The 20,714-nt window shown below is 42.8% G+C and overlaps 1 protein-coding gene across 1 annotated transcript; it reads right to left on the bottom strand.

Annotated features, from left to right (window-relative positions):
- Positions 1–6,021: 6,021 nt before the first annotated feature.
- Eef1e1 (eukaryotic translation elongation factor 1 epsilon 1) lies at positions 6,022–18,575 on the bottom strand. The gene is made up of 4 exons (XM_028763229.1): positions 18,456–18,575; positions 15,896–16,096; positions 14,896–14,991; positions 6,022–6,625 (listed from the first exon to the last, which is right to left on the bottom strand). Exons 1-4 carry the CDS (start codon positions 18,540–18,542, stop codon positions 6,485–6,487), a joined length of 525 nt encoding a protein of 174 aa, XP_028619062.1. The 5' UTR covers positions 18,543–18,575; the 3' UTR covers positions 6,022–6,484.
- Between the last annotated feature and the right edge of the window lie 2,139 nt (positions 18,576–20,714).

Genomic DNA, 20,714 nt, shown 5'->3' with positions numbered 1-20,714 from the left:
TCATATTGGAAAGTCCAATCATGTTGGAAAAAATAAAACTTGGCTCCACCAAGAAGACGGCTTGAATGTTTGGCAGCCTACCTTGAAATCTGACCATTCTCCAGGCTGGAATAGGTATTCGAGGTTCTCATAGGACAGTTATCACGATAGCATCACTTGCATAGACAGAGTCTCAGGCCCTACTCTAGATCTTATAAATAGAAAACCTGATGGAGAGCCTAGAAATCCATTTGAAGAAGCCTCAGGTGGTTTCTGTGCGTGTCAAAGAGATCCACTGCTGAGTGCCAAGTCTGTTCCTCATTCCCTATGCATCTGGTAAGGAGGGGTGACCAGTGTTTTCTTTACCTGTGGCTATTCCACTGCTTCGGTGAAGCCAGCTGCAGAGTGAAAATAATAAAGGCGAAAGTCCCACAGTCAAATAGCTCATGATTTAAATTAATTACAATATTTATATATTTTTAGCTATTATTTATTTTTTTGCTATGCCTTAATGATTTGAGTGGCCCCATGGGCTCATATATTTGAACACTTGTTCCCAATTGGTGATGTCATTTAGGAAGGTTATGGAATCTTTAGGAGATGCAGCCTTGTTTGGAGAAAGCAATGACTGATTTGCGAAATGTGTGTGTATGTGTGTGTGTGTGCATGTGTGTGTGTGTGTGTGTGTGTGTGTGTGTGTGTTTATAGCCCCACTCCATTTTCTGCTCTCTGCTTCCTGAATGCAGATACAATGTGACCAGCCAGCTTCCCATTCCTGCTTCTGTGCCATGCCTTTCCCCGATGAAGACTCTATTTCTCTGAAACCATAAGCTAAAATAAAATCTTAGTCATGGTATTTTGTCACAGCAACATAATGTCTATTTTATAATTTGGGCCTTAATAAAGGCATTGTGGAGATTTGAATATACTTAGCCTATGGGGAATGGCTCTATCAGAAGGTGTGGCCTTACTGGAGGAGGTCAACCCTTGTTAGAGGAAGTGTGTCACTGTGGAGGTCTCATACTTATGCTCAAGTCTTGACAGTGTGAGTCTCCTCCTGGCTGGCTGGGGAAGACAAACTCCTCCTGGCTGCCTTCAGATCAAGATGTAGACCTACTAGCTTCTCCAGGACCAAGCCTGCACACTGCCATGCTTCCTACTGTGATAATGGACTAAACTTCTGAAACCGCAATCCAGCCCCAATTAAATATTTTCCTTGATAAGAGTTGCCTTGGTCACGGTGTCATTTCATAGCAATTAAACCCAAAGACAGGCATATATAGGTATTAAAGAAAAACCCTAGTCTACATAGTACTGCTCTAATTTGGGTTTTGTAATGTCCCTCAAATGCCTGTGTGTCAATAAGCACTTGGGTCTCAGCTTGGTGCTACTAGGAGGTGGTGGACCCTTTAAATGGTGGGGGCGTAGGGAAGGCCACTAGGCCATTGGTATGACCGTGAAGCTTTGGGATGTCAGCCTCTCCTTCCTTCTTCTCTTCACCACCCTACTCCCACTCCCCTGGCCATGAGGTGAACAGCTTGAGACACATGTTCCCAGCATTGATATGCAGCCTCACCTCAGGTGCCAAAGCACAGGACTCCTAAAGCTGTGAAGCTCAGTAAAATCTATCTTCTGAGTTAATGATCCTCGGGATTCTGTTATCTGTGATGGAAAGCTAACGTATGTACTACCTAGGGCTCCAGACATCCACTAGAGGTCTCAGAACGGATGCTCTATGGATAAGAACAGATGCTCTATGGATAAGGGACACGGCTATACCGAGTTGCTTAATATAACAAATGGAGTTCAGGCTGGAGAGATGGCTCAGTGGTTGAGAGCACTGACTGCTCTTCCAGAGGTCTTGAGTTCAATTCCCAGCAACCACATGGTGGCTCATGATCATCTGTGATGGGATCTGATGCCCTCTTCTGGTGTGTTTGAAAACCTACAGTGTACTCATATACATAAAATAAACAAATCTTTTTTTAAAAAAATGGAATTCAAATGATGAAAACAGGAACTGGAGAGGTCACTCTGCAAGTCAAAGCCTCTAAGGACCTTTAACACACGGCTAGTAAGTGCTGCAGAAAGGCAGGAGATTTATACGGGGCCTCGCAGACAGCTTACATCACAGAACAGTCTAGTTCAGAGAATGCACCAAACGAGCTTTGGAATTTGCAGTCTGGGGGTTGGAAGTTTCTTGACTTGGTCAATGCAAGCCTGGAGCTTTATTATTTAAAGCTACGCCTTGTCAAATTAGCTGTATGGCTCCCATAGCTCAAACGTAATGTGGACAGACAGGCCTGCCAGGCACAGATTTCTCAAGCAGATGATGTGAGGGAGAATGAGTTTTATCCATGGCAAGACTGCAAGGACAGATGACACTCAGCAGGGACGGCAGGCCAAATCTGCAGGATCCATAATACAACCGGCAAGCCCTAGGGACCAGGCCTTGTCCGAGTGGAAGCGACAGCATGAAGGAGCTATCAAATTAACTCACCGAGCTGGAAAAGATTCAGGGCTTCTATCCCTCGCAAGGAAAGAAAAATCTTAAAAAAAAAAAAAAAAATCAGAATATTCCCAAAGGAAGTATGGTCACAGAAGTAGGGACACTTGAGACATAACAGCAAAAAATGGTCAATGTTAGAACTTTCCATCGGCCTTCTTTGGGCCTCCCTCTGCTCAGTGAAAGATGAGTTTGGGTAAATTACAAAGCAGTAGGAATTAGTTTTATTCACTGGCAGTACTGGGAATAGAGGCAGAGCCTGCAGGAATCCTGTCTCGACAAGTAATCATTGCAAAAAGAAATTCTCCATCTCATCTGTGATATGCTGCATGTAACCTAGAGCTGGGTGTCACAGAGTTATCAATCCATGCAAGACACAGAACAGCAGATGCTGGGCCCCTTGTGTGTCTAAAAGCCTGCCCAGCAAGAGAGATATATGATGGTAACTTTTCTTCCCACTGCATTTGCAATAAAATTCACCGAGAGCTCCAGGAAGGGTTAGGAATGTAATTCAGTTTCCATAAATCAAGACTAAAATTAAGATGGCCAGATCTGTAGCAGCCTGTTCAGGTGTACAGAGAATTTGAAATTTAGTGCCCTGGAATGGGTAGCGGCAGATTATCTAATTATGAAGAGAAAGAAGAAATACTGCTCTCTGGGGTAAAAAAGCTAAATGTTGTAATCCATTAACTCACCACATCTCTGCCAAATCTAGATTAATATTAAAGTTCTTCTAACATTTGTCTTTTTTTTTTTTCTTTTAGGAAAAGTCAAATGTTAAGGAAAACTATAACTGAAAAGGCCACCGTTCACAGTGGTTCTAGTGTGAATACTTACTTGTCAAACAGTTGTGTTTTATCTTTTGGAGTGATGTATGTGTAGCTGATTACAGGGCAGTTCTATGTTTTCCTAATCGTAAATCTGTTTAAAATTTTATCATCATATCTTGAAGCTATTCTGGACAGACTTCAAGGATCTCATAAATTAGATACACTTGTAAGGACAGTGAATACCAGGTTTCTACTCACTCTGCCGTCACCTTCTTGCCTTCGCCCTTGTAGAAAACTTATAATGCTCGTTTCTAACCCTAACTATAGGCATAAAGAGGTGAAATCAGGGAGTAAAAAGTAAAATCTCCCATATAAAGCAGTCCCACTTCATGAGGCTTCACTTTCTATGGTTCTGGTTACCCACTATCAAGTATACTCCAAATAAATAAATACATAAATAATAAATAGCCAAAATCCAAAGAAATAAACAATTCACTTGCTGCATTGTGAATACTTTGGAGCAGCAAAACCTGCCCTACCTTTGCCTCTGCCAACTAATTACCTTTGTCCAGTGTATCCACACTGTATATTCTACCCACCCATTAGTCACTTAGTAACTATGCTTGTTGCCAGATTAACTGTTGTGTCAGAAATACACTGTTGTAACTGTTCAAGGTTATTCTTTTATTGGTCTTTCACCTTATCTAATTTATAATTTTCACCGACACATGCATATATAGGACAAAGTATAGTATATGTGGAGTTTGGAACGATCTGTAGTTTCAGTCATCAGGTGGACCTTCTTAGCATTTATCTGTCTGCAGATATAGGGTGGGAGACAGCTGCCTGTAAAAACCTTACAGAAATAATCCATTAACTGGATGAAGGGATTAGCAGGGAAGTCAGCTCATAATGATTTCCTGTATCTATGTCTATAAACAAATGGCCCTCTTAACTATCGCTTATTTTACACTAGTATTTGTTGTAATGACTGAATAAGTCATGGGCTCTTGACTAAAATGCAATGCTTTCCTATTTGGAGTTATCTGTTTCCCAAGTTTGCATGTGGAATGGAGGCATGAAACTCATCAGGGCAGGAGAATCAGTGAACAGTATGTCGGATAGGTTTGTCACCAACCCAGCAAGGCTATATAGGTCTCATTTATTACATTTCCATCTGAGGTGTTGTTTAGCATGTGGCAGAGTCTGCCATCCTTGCTTTGTAAGTCAGTATGAGTTAACATGAAGTTCCCAGTAGAGGGCCCAGAACACAGTAGGCAGTTCTATTTAATACTTAGTATTTACTTCGAGAGATTATTGGGCCAGGATGCCCCCAAAAGAACACCTGGTGTACCCTGTGGCTTGGTCCCAGGTTGTTATAGTCTCTGAATCCAAGAATGTGTTGTACGTTGTGCTATTCACGGCAGGTGCTGAATACACCTGTAGCAAGTACCCAGCAGTCAGGAAACAAATTTTGAGGCTTTAGAGACAGAAATGGTGGGAAAGAGGCATCCACTTTTCAAACACAGCACACATCTGAGTGGTCACGTTTCTCAAGCATCTCACAGATGTCTCAGAAGCAAAGTAAGCACAACGGTATGTCTCTTGTTCAACATCTTGAAGGAAACAAGGACTGGGCTGGACCGTAAAGGTGGTGATGTGAATTCGCTTTTTCCCATAGTTGATGGTGTTCTGCTGCCTTTTGTCTTATGCCAGGAGTCACACGCTGAGCGGGTTGGCAACTCAGGGATGGCAGGTAGGGAGGACCGACCTGTAGTGTTTATGATTACCACCAAAAGTGAAACAAGACCAACGACCTCTGGGAAGAACCTCATCACACACAGTGACTTAGCCAGTGTTGTCGCTAACCAGGGTCAGAGTGTCTCATCACTAACCTAGAGTGAGAGTGCTCTTCTCATTCTGACTTGGGTTTCTAATGCAGTAATGTTTAGAAGTGAGGCTTTTTGCTTTTTAAAAGAATCATGTACTTAATGATAAAAACAGGACTCATCCTAAGTGCTGAATATTTCCAAATCTCTTGCTCTCTCTCTGGAACTTTGAATCCTATCACCTAGGATTCCTCCCTTCCTTCTCTGCTTCTTTCTCCAAGTGCCGGGAACTGAACATAGGACCTAGTGCATGCTGGGCAAGCACTCTATCACTGAGTTACACCCTGGCCCTTCATTGTTTTTTTTTTTTTTTCTTTTTCTTTTCGAGACAGGGTTTCTCTGTATAGCCCTGGCTGCCCTGGAACTCACTCTGTAGACCAGGCTGCCCTCGAACTCAGAAATCCACCTGCCTCTGCCTCCCAAGTGCTGGGATTAAAGGCATGTGCCACCACTGCCCGGCCCTTCATTGTTTTCTTAAGACCACATTTCTCTGTGTAGTCTAGGCTGGCCTTATTCTCACTTGGCCACACTGTGGCTGGGTTACAAACTTGCAAGGCCACGCTATGCCTGAGTTTCCCTCTCTTGTTTGGAAAGAGGAGCTCTAACTCTCAGTATCCTGTCAGCATTAAACCAGTGAGTTATTGCTTGAACAGAGTGTCCCTGTTCTTGGTGCTACAACAGCAGCCTCTTAGCACTTGCTGGCTTTTGGATGAGATGGTGAAGCTCAGTTTCTTACGTCACTATATCTTTCAGTATGCCCAACAAGAGAAAGGTGGCATTAGCTTAAGAGGAACGAATTTAATTCCCTGGCAGTAGGGGCTCAGCGATTCGTTTCACCTCAGTGAATACTGACTATAGGAAAGATAACAAACAAAAGTTGACTTTTAAAACCACATTTACTAGTTCACATAAATATTTTAAGAACAAAAATACCTATTTTCCCTTTCTGATTCCTCAACATAATTTGTCGTAGGTTTTAGTAAATAAACTACAATAAATATCTAACAGAAGAATGAATTTTAAAAACACAAAAAAGGTAAACAGCCAGATGTGACACCAACAGCTTTTTTTTAAAGTTGAGCCACTGATTTGCAACTGTTACTAAAATCAACCTCGCCCATAAAAACAAGATTTGTAATCTGATCGTGATTTGTTTGGATAACAGCTGAACTTTTACATTAATAAGGGACAAATAAAACATTCAGACTTGAGTTTACACTTTAAAAATTCTATCGACATTAACAAAGAAACAATGACGTCATATTAATTTACATTAGTACCATGGTCCAAAATACATTTTCCATTACACTTCTATTCTGGCTGCTGCACAGCAGGGGCTTCTAGTGGGAGTTAGCATACAGTCTGTTCTTGATGAAGACAACACTAGACAGATGTTGCCTGATGTCGGGGTAATGTTGAATGTGACAAAACCAGCGAGACACATTAAGATATTTCTCTTTTTCTTGAACTGTCAGGTCAACCTAAGAAGAGATTAAAAACACAACATATAATATTCACTGTACATGAGCAGAGCTGTCAGCACTAGGAGGTGACTGACAGAAATTGAAAAACACCCAATCCCCAGTCTTCAAAGGCAACAGATTTATACTGAAGTGAAAGCCACAGACAGTTGTGATAGCAATATATATATAGCTTAATATTTTAATGTGCAGATGTGCTTTCTAAGAAAATATCAAGCTTTCCATAAATATAAAAATTGACATTAATACAGAATTAAAAGGCCCAAAGGAGTTTTCACTTTACTGAAAAAAGAAAATGAGAGATATAAGAGTTTTCAAAAGACGAAGATATGATTCTTTCTCTGGTTTCTTAGTAAACCTCCAAAATGAAGACATCTAACATACTTAACAAGGGAACATTATGTTAATAAAACGAAAAAATATGTATACAGACAGAGAGGGAGCGAGGCAGACAAAGAGAGAAACAGAATATTGCTACTTTCCTTCTCAAAGTCAGAGGAAGACACCACCCTCAAAGACAGTGACCTGGTTAGTTTTAAGTGCTTACAGTTTAATAGAGACACATGACTTGGAAGAACAGCTGATTGAATACTCAGCACCGCTCACTGTGGGCAGTAAAGCCTTGTGCTTTAGAGGGCGCAGCAGCATTCACATCACTCAGTATCTCGAATACAAAGGTAGAGGCACTTATCATTCCCCTGGGATCAGATTCCAAAGTAGGTGGTGACTCAAGATTTTCTCTAAGGCAAATTTTAGGATTAAGTTGTTCAGTAAAGAGGAAGCCACACAGGGCATTAATTGGAAACCATCATTTCACACATGGGTGGTTTAGACTCTTCGCCCAAGGTTAATCCTACATGTATTGAAAGGACACTTGAGCCTCCATAACACAAAGAAAATTAAAACAGAACAGCTTGGGGCCCACAGGCCCACATCCACCCACTCAAAGAGGTCTGCATGCCCGCAGGCACTTTAGTGAGGCGATGTCCTGAGGCTGTGTGTAGGTGTACCTGTAGGCAATACCTGCCAAGTCACAGGACCTAGCCAGTGAAAGTCAAACTAGTGTGCAGTGACTTTGGGAACATAAAACACTAATAATAAAAGAGCAAACATTGTATTTGTCAACTTACTTGACTTAAATTGCCCAGAGTCTCAATGCTCTGTTACATACGCATGTGAGCCCCACACGCCAGAGTCAGCACATGGGCCACTGTAACAAATGATAAAAACGCACTGATCCGGTTTCAAGAGGGGTCAGTGTGTGACTAGTTGTCAGGAAGATCTATCACTTGCCTACATTAATGAAACAAATTCATCACATGGAGATTATAATCCCTAAGTATTACTCAAGAAGACTGAGCAAGAAAGTCTTTTTTAGTGTTAAGACAAATTTTTATTATAAGAGAATTTAGGTTTCACACATTCCTGATTTTTAGGTTTGAAATAAAAGGAGCATCTGATACATTTATGCAGAAAAGATGAAGCAGTCACTTGTGGGACTTAGTCTGCACTCAGAAAACACTTTGTAAATATGTGTGTGTGTGTGTGTGTGTGTGTATTTTACTGTACCAATATATTACAAATATCACCAAAGACTTCACAAGAAGATTGGGTTTTGGGCTGCTCTTTTTACTGTTGTTTGGTTGGTTTAAGGACTGAATATGGCTTGACATGGCTGCCAGTGTTTTCTAAGTTGCTTCTAAGCCCCCTAGATGCAAGGTTTTATAAAAGCTTAGGGACAGGGGCACAGCTCAGTGGAAGGAAGTATTCCTGTCTAGCTGGCCCAGATTACCTTCAGAACCAACTATAAAATGAAAGAACAAACAATGACCTTCTTAGAATTTTAGAACTATTTCATTACAACAATATTTGACGACTTAGCAATTTCCCTGCAGTTATTTTTCAGGATGAACTAAAATACAGAGTACCACATTTCCAAACACTAAGGTAGGAATAATTATTTGTCTTCAGTCTGCATACTGAGATTTTGAACCAAGTGAAATATATGTATTCAATATTTATACTGTGAAACATTTGTTATTATACAGAACTAGTATTTGTTGCTACCAGGCCTATTATTTAAAGGAATAACAACTGAGGACATAAGCCAAAATAAATGTTCTCCAACCTACAAACTTCACACTTGTAGTCCCTAAGGACCACAGTCCAACCTAAGGATAAAATTACTTTTATTCTCATAGTTTCTAAACCTCCTAAAATTTTCCAAATTAATCCAACAATTTTTGGAGAGTAGTCTATTGCATAGCATTCTCAGTTGACTTAAGCTAATGTCCTTCGACAGGTTAGGGCTCGGAGTCTGAGAAAATGATGACTCAACTTGGCTCACTACCTCTATTATTTTTTTTTGGTAAACATTTTTCATATAAAGTTACTGTCAATAAATTTACTAAGGAAGAGATATTTCTCTTTACCAAACTATTTTTAGAAATGGTTCTGATGCCAGGCGGTGGTGGCGCACACCTTTAATCCCAGCACTTGGGAGGCAGAGAGGCAGGCAGATTTCTGAGTTTGAGGCCAGCCTGGTCTACAGAGTGAGTTCCAGGACAGCCAGGACTACAGAGAAACCCTGTCTCGAAAAACCAAAAAAAAAAAAAAAAAAAAAAAAAGAAAAAAGAAAAAAAATTGTTCTGATGTGATGATTCTTGGGTTATTTCATTTATAATGTTGCTTTCCAACATCCCCTCCTACTTACTTTCCTTTCCTTTTTTTTTTCCAAGGAGGAAGACAACAGAAATGCTGCTTCCTGCTTCTCATGGTCTAGACACCAGTGTCTGTCTGGTGGTGCCAACTCCTTCTCCTACTTAACTCACGTTTGTTTATGTTGGAACTCAGTACTTACTGCAAACCTTAAAACCAAACAGATAACATTCTGACTTGCTTATTTTCCAGTAGGACGTGTGGGAAACACTCCAGTGCAGTCCACTCTGCAGCTTGGCACTAGCGCTGGCTTCAGCCTTCTAGGGCACTAGGCTGTCTGTCTCAGGACAGCCAGGATGCTCAGTGTTCCTGGGGCTGTTTCCTAGCCATCTCTTTCCCTTCTCCTTTCCTTTTCAAAGACCCCGTGTTCCACTGGTGCTCCAGGCTCAGAACAAATGCATTTCAGCTCAGAACACTCTTACGGGCCAGCCACAGCTTTAGCATTAAAAAAGATTCTAACACTCTCAAGGCACAGTCTGCTCATCAGGCACAGTTTCCATGGACTCACTGGGAGAGCAACCATTGGTCACCAGTGCTAGAATCAACACAAGCAGTAATGAGCACTGTAGACCTGATCTCAGAACTTCCCAGCCATAGCTGTAACTCTGGGCTTCAACAGGAACCATCTAAGGGTGATTTCATGACCCAAAGGTTCCTGTGCTGATCACAGAGTAAGGTTTGAACAACTTCAGAAGGTAAGTGAAGGGATGCAGGATTGGGTATCAACATATGGTTAAAGCGAGCAAGGCTGGGAAAGCTGATGAACACAGGGGGGTGGGATGGGAACAAGCCAGATCTCACATCTCCGTACACCAACCTACTACCCAGCAGTCACCTTTCTCAATCTACTCAGATCCAACTAACAAACATGCCATTTAACATCATGCTACAACCCTGCCACCTGAAGGGTTTTAGTTTATGAGGCCCACTCCTTAGGAAGGCTTTTCTGCCTGTGGATTCCTTGCCTGCTCTTTGATTGGGAGAAGATATGCTCTTTGACTTGTACAAACCCAAAGCAACAGTCAAAGAAATCAAGGAATTATTCTAGTCAAAGTTGCTTTGAAAATGATAACCATAAACCAGGTGATGGTGTGCATGCCTTTAATTCCAGCACTTGGGAGGGAGGAAGCAGGCAGGTCTTTGGGTTCAAGGCTAGCCTGTCTACAGAGCAAGTTCTAAGACAGCCAGGACTACACAGAGAAATTGTCTCAAAAATATAATAATTTTAATCACAACAGTCACTACAGGTATAGAAGGCATGTATTCCAGAACAGAAAATGTAAGTGGGGATAAATGGGTAACAACTAAGAAAACCCCAATTTTAATATTCAGAACTGAGGGAAAGTTAAAGTTTCCTGAAAGCCAAGGACTTCCACGGTGCCTGACTCACAGCTGAGTGAGTGCAGCTGGAGCTAGGAGTGTTTGCACTACAGAATGATGATTGTATTCGCTGCTCTGGCAGAGAAATGTTGCATAAGTTTTCCCATGATCTGCACTGAGCCAGCAAAGGAAAATACAAACATACACTTTACTATCACCTTTGGTTTGAATTAGGAGACATCTTCCTTCTTAAGGACAGGAAGCCAGTCCCTAGAGCCCTGCAGACAGTCACTAGCTCAGTCAGCTCACATCTCTCCCAGCACTAAGCTTTCAGAATTAAGTAACAGCAAATATCCTAGCCTCAGCCTTGTTCAGGTAAGCCAGGCTCCCCACGCTCACAGATGGTATGTTTGTCACCAGGAGAGAAGCTTAGATACCTTAGCAGCAAATCCTCTTTACCTTAGACTTTCTCGTTTTGAAATGAGGTAAGCTGTGCCACGTCATCATTCTAAGTTCAGAAAGCTACTAAGACAGATTGGCCCGGGGATGGAATAAAAAGAGGCTGCTGTGATTCACGTTTCAGCTCCAAGAAGCTTTCTTCACATGCAAATATACTCTACAAATACCGAAGACCACAACTAAAAGCTGCATTACTGTAGACACAACAGGAACAGACGTACAGGACACTGAATACTGCTAGTCCCAAAGCCTGCTCCTGGATAAGCCGGGAGGGACTAAGAAATAAGACACCCACTTCTCCATTTCTTGGCTTTGTGTAATGAGTCCTGTTTCTTCTAAGCTCAGACCATTCACTCACTACATTTCACTGCACCAGCAGAGCATGAGAAACTTTCACAGCAGACATGCTGCTTTTTGATGAGGAATGATATGGTCATTCTACATGTTAGAAGTATTGACAGCTGATATAGAAACTTTATATAAGAATGACAAATTCCTTTGGCTAGTCAAGGACAATCGTATTCTGTACATAACTGTCATGAGTCTTTTTCCTGTATAACCTGACCCTTTAAGAGATCAAATTATATTCTGACCAGAAATCAGTATATAGTTCCATTTTTCTCTAATTTCTCTATGTAAAACAGCCTATCCAATGAGATTAGTAGGTCCTTGAAAATAAAGGTTAATACTCCTTTTATGTCCCTCTCAAATACAGAATAGTGAGCGTGCACAGGAGGCTCTGGGTAATTTGAAATGTATAATAGGGAGTGCTGTGCTGAGCTAACCAACTAGGCCACTCCAATGTTACAGGTATTTGGTGTTATGGAAGCCTGACTGCACCCTTCTGAGAGAGAAAAAAAAAAAAAAAGCCTCCTCTGTCCTGTATCTCATTATGTAGTTCTGGACAGCCTTGAACTTGTTGTAACCCTGTGCCTCAGCCTTCCAAGCTCTGGGAATATAGGTGAAGGCCACCATACCCAACTTGAGAAATAATAAAATCAAGTAGATCCAAATTGAGAAGCATGGCTTAAGAGGAGGACTAACAATAGAACAATCCAGTCCCACCTCGGCACTGGAGTGAGAAAATGCTATGCTCTAGTGGAAAGGGAAGGACAAGGGAGGTCTGTGCATGTGCAGTGCAGATGCGAATTGTTCCAGTATCTCTGCTCTGTGGTTGGCTCAGGCTGGTAATGTGGAACCTGCCAATGCAGAGAGCAGAATCTAACAGCACTGCTTCTTACTTTCTTACTTTGGTAGCTTATGGCTTACAAAGGGCTGTTCTACACATTAAGACACTTAAAGATCTGCCTTGGTCCATGCAAACACATCTACACATGTATACAAAAATGTTCAAAACACATATTTGCTCTTAAGGAAGCCTGACTGTATAAGGTATGCTGGGAATTATGCCAGACAGAAAAGAAATTTCTACATCTATGACTTAAGCAGTTTGTGACAGAGATTTTCAGATAGCAATTACAGTACAAGCAAAATAAATTCAAGCTGAGAAAGTCCTCCACGAGGGTCAAACAGGAAAAGAAGGGAGCATTTCAGCATGCTTCCAGGTCTGAGACAGACCTAAGCAAGGAGGCAGAGATGAAGCAGATGTCTGTGAGGAAGGATGTGGTAAGGACCAGGATGTAGGAAAAGCACAGTAACCAGCAGTCTTAAGGGTGCTACAGCTCAGGCAAAGCATCAGAGACACAGCCAGCATGGGAAAAATGAGATAGGTGCGAGAGGATCAGGCAAGCGGAAACCCGGGCCCTGACTGGGTACGTGGAGTGGAGAGTATAGAGAAATGTCATGAGGTCTTCTGTCACAGTGGGAGGAGGAGGTGCTGGTGTGAGGAGCTGGCAGAGAAAAAGGCCTAAGAAGGCATGACACATTGACTGGGCTCGGGACTTGAGCCTCCCACTTAGTTATAAGATACAGCCAAGAGTTCACCAGGGCTCAGCTAACAGTGCCCATCTCGGGTACAATGCAAGGAGCAAGGAGCTGACACTTGTACACAACAAAGAACACCGAGAAACAATAGAAGAGTGTCTCACTGTAAATACAACTTGGACGACACGTGATTGAAAATGTAGACACTAGCCAAGAACTTGGACGATAAATATAAAGGAATGAGAAAGAAGAAAGAAGAAATTTGGGAGATGACCCAGAAAGGACTGGCATGGACAAAAGGGAAATGAGGTAAAAGACTAGAAAATTTCCTTCTTGTAGAAGAATTTTAATCCAGCAACGTGGCTGCTCTGGCAAGGGATCACATCCAAAGACCTTCTGGGTATATGATCCGGCTGAAATGGCACACTTTTAATCCCTCTGGTTGGAAAACAAACAGGTCTTTAGTACACACTATCCCAAACAATGGTTTGTAGAAGAAATAGCCATGTTTGAATGTGACCTCTATCTGAGGTGCAGACAAAATGATGACTCAGATAAAGATTTGACTGAGTCAGAGATAGGATACACCCAACTCTCCAGAGAACAGAACAGGAAAGAGAAGTGACTTAAGAGGCAGTACAGAAAGGGAGGGAGACAGGGAGACACAGACACACACACAGAGAAAGAGAGAGAGAGAGAGATTGATTGATTGATTGATTGACAGTTTTAAAGACAGGCTGCAGGTGAAACCAGAATGAGCCAGAGAATGGGAAGGTGCCAGAAGATTAAAACATATTGCTATACTTAGTTTAAGGCCATGCAGAGTAACTTAGTCAGAAGCTGAAAGAAGCTAATTTGAGAGGAGTTTGAGCCAGAACAAATGAGTTGACCAAATGAGTTGACCAGCCAGCCAGGATTCAGAAAGAGCTAGAAAGGTTGAGTTTACTTAGCAGTAAGTTTCAGAGGCTGAAACATTCTAGGCCTAGATTAGCAGACGGAGGTTGGAAGCTGAAGCCTTCAAGGTGCAGGCATGCAGAATATTAGATTGAACGGAGGCTAGCGGCTTCCAGGCCTAGGCACAGGGAGAGTTAAAGTGCTCTGGGCTCAGCCCAAGCGGCATACTTGTAAATCCTGGGAACGGCTCTCAGCTCAGCACTTCATCCGAGGAAATGAAAGCAACACTTACGTTTAGTACATTTACACCTCTAAGGCCAGAAATGGGAGAGGAGGAGGGTAAAGACTTATAAACTTGTGGGCTGAAGAGGAAGACTGTGAAGGAGAAAGGCTCTATGACAAAGTCAGAGGGATAAAGAACTAGAGAAGAAGGAGAGCCGACTAAGTAAGCCGAGCTGCAATTGGAGGGAAAACTTCCTGAGGCTAGCATCCAATATTTACATAATTCCAAATCAGAGCTCTCTTTGTACATAAAAATGAAGACATTTAACAAGGTGGTAACTACAGCACAGCAAAGAAGCTGAAGGGATGTGGCTGAAGTCAAGCAGAACAGGGTAATACTCAATGGCAAGGAAAGTATTTAAGTAAAGGAGAGGCATCAGATCAGGCTGTGACTGGCAATCAAGACACTTGACTCAGGAAGATGCACAGAAGATGGGGTACTGGGGGTGGAGGGGATGATGACAGAGCCAGGGGCAGTAGCTGTGGAGGAAGAACTGAAGCAAAAGCAAAAATGCAGCAACAGTCAAGAGTATACGAGAGAGAACAACTCTGCAAATACTCTGTGGCAAGTGTTGCCTACAATGTTTATTTTAAAATAACTTTCATTTTTTGATATGTTAAATATAAGTATGATTAAGATTCACAACATTAAAAAAAGTGATTCTGAATATTACCACAACAACAAAAAGGCCCGGTAGCACCTAAATACTCACTATAAAGCGGTGGAGGCCGTAGTACAGTAGGATGTCTGCCAGGGTAATGTTATGGCCTGCAAGGTAGACTTTATCTTCAAGATAGGAGTTAAGATCCTAGGGGAGAAAGTGCTTTGATTTAGAAACAGTGACAATGTAGCTGTTGTGGCCTGTGACTTAAAACATCTAGAAATCACCCAAAAGAAAAGTACTGAGACTTAATTTCATAAACCTAATCTTTAACTTGGGTGTGGTGTCTCACATAAGTAGTCCCAGAACTTGGGAGGAGGAGGAGGAGGCAGGAGGATTAAGGGGGAGAGGCGTGAGGAGACCTTTTGGAAACAAACAGAAAATTGCTAATAACAAAGATTCATTCAAAAACCACAAATCAGTTGTCTCGAACAGAAACAACACCCTAAGCGCCATCTTTGGCCATGTCAGAGCGCAATGCATTTGTCCTTCACTCTATAAACCATGCTCACCCTGGCTGGGGAGACAGCTCAGTATTACCCACTGAGCCTGCACACAGGCATGAGGACCTGGTAAGAGCCCAGTATCCACATACAATGCTGTATACGTAGCCCCAGTGCTGAGGAGGCAGACAGGTGCAGCCCCAGAGCTAACTGGCCAACCTCTCTGGCTATCAGTGAGCTCCGGGTTTAGTAAAAACCAGTCTCAACTGAAGAAGGTAGAGAAAGCAGAGACCCCTGAGGTTGGCCTCTGACCTCCACCTGCATCTGTATACACATGCACGCAAAATTATGCAAAATAATGCTCTTTGTTAATTTTTCCCAATATAAAAGATTTCGATTTATTGGTTTTTGATATGTACATATACACTATATGTGTGTATATAAATGTAGCATATATAAATATACACACATATAGTGTATTTGTACTAATATGTATACATTTTAAACACTTTGGGGAATGGGGAAGAAAGCCACCAAATGAAGATCCTGAGGGAAGGCCTTCTGCTTCCTGGCTCCTGCAGTACAGCTTGCAGAGACAGTCAACATACCTTCAGCAGAGTCTGGGTGTCTTCTTTACTGGAGTGTCCATCTACTCGAGTGATTCTGAACTCTAACCACTGCTGGACTATCGCCTTTTCTTCTGCCGTGCTCCCCAGCAAGTGCTCCTTATTGGCTTGCTTGACTAGATGGGTCGCAATGGTACTCAATCCCATTAGACTTGGACCATTGTTTGTTTGTAGAACTGGAATCTTAAAAAGAAAAAGAAATTCTTCAGGAAATATTAAAAAACAGAGACCTTCATCATTGTAAACTGAAGTAAGCACTATTGGAAATCCTCTTTATGATACTAAATTATATATAATGAAAGCTAAGACAACAGTAGTCATAGGGTCTATAACTTCACAGCATGCTGGGTGACGGAACTGGCAGTAACACCTACAAAAGCTGGCCAAACATTACAAAGTAATTCACAACTGCTGAGTACAAAATGAGGAAAACCAGAAACAACAATACTTTATTAAGGGGATAGAATCCAGGGCCTTGCACTGAGCCACATCCCTTGCCCTACAAAAGTTTACTTCTTGAGCAAAGTCTGCAGAGGTTTGAGGAGACTATTTGTAGCAGTGGTCCAGCACTATTCTTAATGCATCTCTAAAACTATCACAGCAGGGGAGCAGCCAGGGTGAGACACTAGTGCCAGTAACCAGACATTTCCAGCTGGAAGTAATGTTTATCACCTCTTCATGCATCCAGACTTACTCAGGTCACTCACAATGACACGGAGTAATCTACACAGTGAGTCCCAGGACAGCCAGAGCTACTTAGTGAGGTCCTGTCTCAAAACCAAAACCAAACCACACAACCAAACATGGGGAGAAAGGAAATGGATGCAAGGTTAAGAGCCATAGCTGCTCTTCCAGAGGACCTGGGTTCAATTCTCAGCACCCACACAGCAAATCTTAACCATTTATTTAAATCTGCAATGTTACAGACGGACGTAGATAATCTAATGCTGTCTTAACACAGATTTAATTACCAGAAACACTATTTTCACATCCATTTTGGGGTTCCATAGTCTTCAAAGTAATCACGTTGAGAGTGGCGCGGTGAGGGGGCACGTTCTCAGTCTGTAGCCCAGGCTAGCCTAGATCTCTTGGTGATCCACCTTTCCCCGATTGCCAAGTCAGATGTGAGCCGTTTCTAATGGGTGGATAAATAATTTCCTCATGTATTGACATACCATCATTTAATGGCTCCCTCTTGTACGGCTGGATCCTTGGACTGTTTGTAATTGTTATTGGTAAGCTCGCTGAGTCGAGCGCATCTTAACTGCAGGTGTATTGCTGTTAGTTTTCAACTACTGAAACATGGCGACTTCATCTCTGACTTCACCTCTATCCTTCGTCTGTACTCACAAAACCAGAAACTTTCAACCGGGACTCACTGTGAAATGTTCTAATTAAACAAGACACTAAAACCCAACTCTGAACTTCAAAGTACTCACATTTTGGTCTCAAACTGAACTTGAGTTTACCCTGTACTGCATTACTCTGTTTTGGGTGACTAACTGGACTCAAACTTTCATAATTCACTGGTTTTCTACATCTTTTGACGTCTAATCCCTTGAACACCAGCTTCTCACTGAAGCTTAAATCCCACTTCCTCCGTGCCACTCCTCAATGTATTCCTCCCCTGGTGCTTGTCTTATCGGGCCCTTAATTGCTGGTGACAGTCCCTCGTGTCCTGAAAGCAAGATTGTTCCTCGTGTCTTGGCAATGCTTTTCTAAGCCAAAAGAGGATGTGCAAAGGAAACAGGATGAGGACAGAGCACATCACCTCTGGGAGAGCCTGCCTTTGCAGTCTCTCGCAAGCAAGTCATTTAACCTTTCCAGGTGTCACATTAAGTTAGTGTAAACCCCACAATACTGCTACGATTTAGGCATTTAACCTGTACCAAAAGCAAAAAGGCATTAGGGCCCAAACACGAACAAGCCATCTAGATCTGGAATCACCCCCAGTGCACACTCAAAGTCGGTTTCCCACTACCATTCTCCCTCTAGTACTGTCTTTCCACGGCAAATGATGCGTTATCAACGACTCACTTCCGACACCCTAAGAAATCAGGATCCTTATATCTCACCAGGCGTTCGACAGCCCCACACCCGGAAACTTCCTCAATTCTCTGCACAATGCACACTCAAGCCCACGGTGTGTCGCCAGAATGAGCAGGACCTTATTCCGTGTTCCCTCCATCAGGCGGCTTCCAGGAATCTGTACTGTTCGCCTGGCCAGCCGCCGGAGGGCGAGCCTCCGGGCACATAGCCGCCCCACTCCCCGGACTGCTCGCAAGGTGTTCGCTGAATGAAAGGACCAGGCACGGCTAACGGCCGCCTACAGGGATCTGAACCTACAGTTTTGCCCACGCCTCCACGAACTGGCTTTCTGCTCCCAGAGGGGATGGTGACATTTGCCTGGAGGTTCCAGATCCAGCCACGCGGCCCGCCCCGCACGCACGTGGGGAGTAGAGTCCACTCTTGTGTCCCGGCTGGGTCGCGTAGGCTCCGGGTCACCTCGCCGCCCCGCCGCTTTCCTACCGCTGCGCCTCACCTGTCGCTCTCCCTGAGCGCTGTACTTATTCCCGGGCTTCAGTCCCAGGCTCTTCTCCAGCAGCCTCAGCTCCGCGGCCGCCGCCATCTTCTGGCCCAGCTCCTAGGGGGGCGGAACCTGAACTGCTGGGACATTGATTGAGCAGGAAGTCCGGCCCCCACAGATATCTCCCACGATTGGCTGGACGGACGGCAAGCGCGCCTGCGCAAGGGGGTGGAGTCAGCGCAGGGCAGGGCGCGGTTCTTAATAAAGGGCGGGGCCTACCAACGTTCTGAAACTGGTAGATTGCTCACAGTAGGCAGGGGAGAGCACTGAGTGCAGTTTCACAGAAGAATGTATCAGAATTTTAAAGATTGAATAATTGTAATGCTTATAAAATTATTTTAGAACAGAAGAAAAATTTAGATTATTTGTTTTATAAATATAAAGCATGGATTTCCAAAGCCATCAAATAGTTCTCCAAATAAAAAATTTATAGAACAATCTTAGTTTAACCTATGGATAAGGACCGGTGACCTAGCAAGGGAACTTGAGATTTTTGGTGGTTTGAACGAAAACATGCCCCCATACGCTCATAGCGAGTGTCGCTTTTAGGAAGTGTGACCTTGTTGGAGTAGGTGTGGCCTTGTTAGAGAAAATTTGTCATTGGGGGTGGGCTTTGAGGTTTCAGATACTCAAGCCTGCTTCAGTGGCACTCTTTCTTCTTACTGCCTGCTGATCCAGATATAAAACTCTTGGCTCCTTCAGCACCATGTCTGTCTGCCTGCAGATAATGGACTAAACTTCTGAACCTGTAAGGCAGCCCTAACTAAATATTTTTCTTTATAAGAGTTCATAGTAACTCATGGTGTCTCTTTACAGCAATAGAAACCCTAATTAAGACAAGTTCAATCCTTATGTGGTGGTTTGAATAAAAATGGCCGCCAGAGGCAAATAGAACACTGACCAAGACAGAAGTTGGTACCAGCGACCAAGGTATTGCTGTGACCAGCTTGATTATGCTGTTTGTTGGGGGAGTATGAAAGACTTGGGACTTAGACTAGGAAAGCGTTTGGATGCTTTAAGTGGAACTTAATGGACTTTCCTAGTAGGAGCATGGAAAGCAGTGCTGACGGTGATTTGAACTGTGGAAGCCCAGCTCAAGAAATTTCAGAGGGGAAGAATATTAGTGAGTGGCTGAGAAACAATTCTTATGATAATTCTGGTAAAGAATGTAGCTACTTTGTGCCCATGCCCTAAAACAAGTCTGCTCGAAAGTAAATTGGAGATTTTGGATTTATATTGTTGGCAGAGGAGATTTCAAGATAGGCCAGGATTGACTGTGTCATGCGGTTGTAAGCGTTCATACTTACACAGATCTAGAATGAAACAGAGCAAGCTGCACAAGGAAAAAATGACAAAAGATACCCTTTGAGGAGAGAGGGAGCATCAGGATGTTGGAACCAAGTCTGGTGATACAAAGTTTAATGAAAAGCCAGATGCTATGTGGAGCAAAGGGAGTGGTAACCTGAGGGCACAGGTCCTCACACAGCTAAGCTTCCAACTTGTGAAAGAAATTAAAGAAAGGCTTAAACAGTGATGGAAACCCATTTAAAAAAAAAAAAAAACTAAAGCTGATACACATGTGTTTGAGTGAGGGGGAGGAAGTCCAGCCTAGCAAGCAGCAGAACTTGGCAGCTTCACTATGTGGTCCTGGCTTTCAAGTCAAGGATACAAGAAAGGGATTGTGGACTCTTCCTCCGTGGTTAAGGAAAGGTGTGGGCCTTGAGGGAGTAGTTGTGGCATTGTCGGAAGTTTGTCACTGGGGGAAGGTTTTGAGGTCTCTGATGATCAAGCCAGGCCAGTGTGACAATTTTGAGAATACCATGGGTCTCAGAAGCTTTGAACTTTGGAATTATAAACAGTGTTGAGACTGTAGTAGACTGTGGCAATGTTTGAAATTGGACTAAGTGCATTTTGAGTTATAATATTGCTATAAACTTGTGGAGGCCAGGGAGTGGAATTAGTAGTTTGAATAAGAATGGGCCCATAGACTCATAGATTTAATGCTTAGTCATTAGGGAGTGGACCAGCTTTCAGGGATTTAAAGAATTATAAGGTGTGGCCTTGTCTTAGTTTGGGTTTCCATTGCTGTAAAGAGACATGACCAAGGCAATTCTTATAAAGACATTTAATTGGTGCTGACTTACAGTGTTAGACATTCAGTCTATTATTATCATGGCAGGAAGCATGGCAGTGTACAGGCAGGCATGGTGCTGG

Source organism: Grammomys surdaster, unplaced genomic scaffold (assembly GCF_004785775.1).
Source record: "Grammomys surdaster isolate TR1022 unplaced genomic scaffold, NIH_TR_1.0 137, whole genome shotgun sequence".
Classification (NCBI taxonomy): domain Eukaryota; kingdom Metazoa; phylum Chordata; class Mammalia; order Rodentia; family Muridae; genus Grammomys; species Grammomys surdaster.
This window is presented reverse-complemented; position numbering and strand designations above follow the sequence as displayed.

Coding starts and splice junctions, on each gene's coding strand:
- Eef1e1 (XM_028763229.1), bottom strand. CDS start 18,542: ATGGCGGCGGCCGCGGAGCTGAGGCTGCTGGAGAAGAGCCTGGGACTG. Junction 16,097..18,455: donor GCGCTCAGGGAGAGCGACAG/GTGAGGCGCAGC, acceptor TTTCTTTTTAAG/ATTCCAGTTCTACAAACAAA. Junction 14,992..15,895: donor ACACCCAGACTCTGCTGAAG/GTATGTTGACTG, acceptor TTTCTCCCCTAG/GATCTTAACTCCTATCTTGA.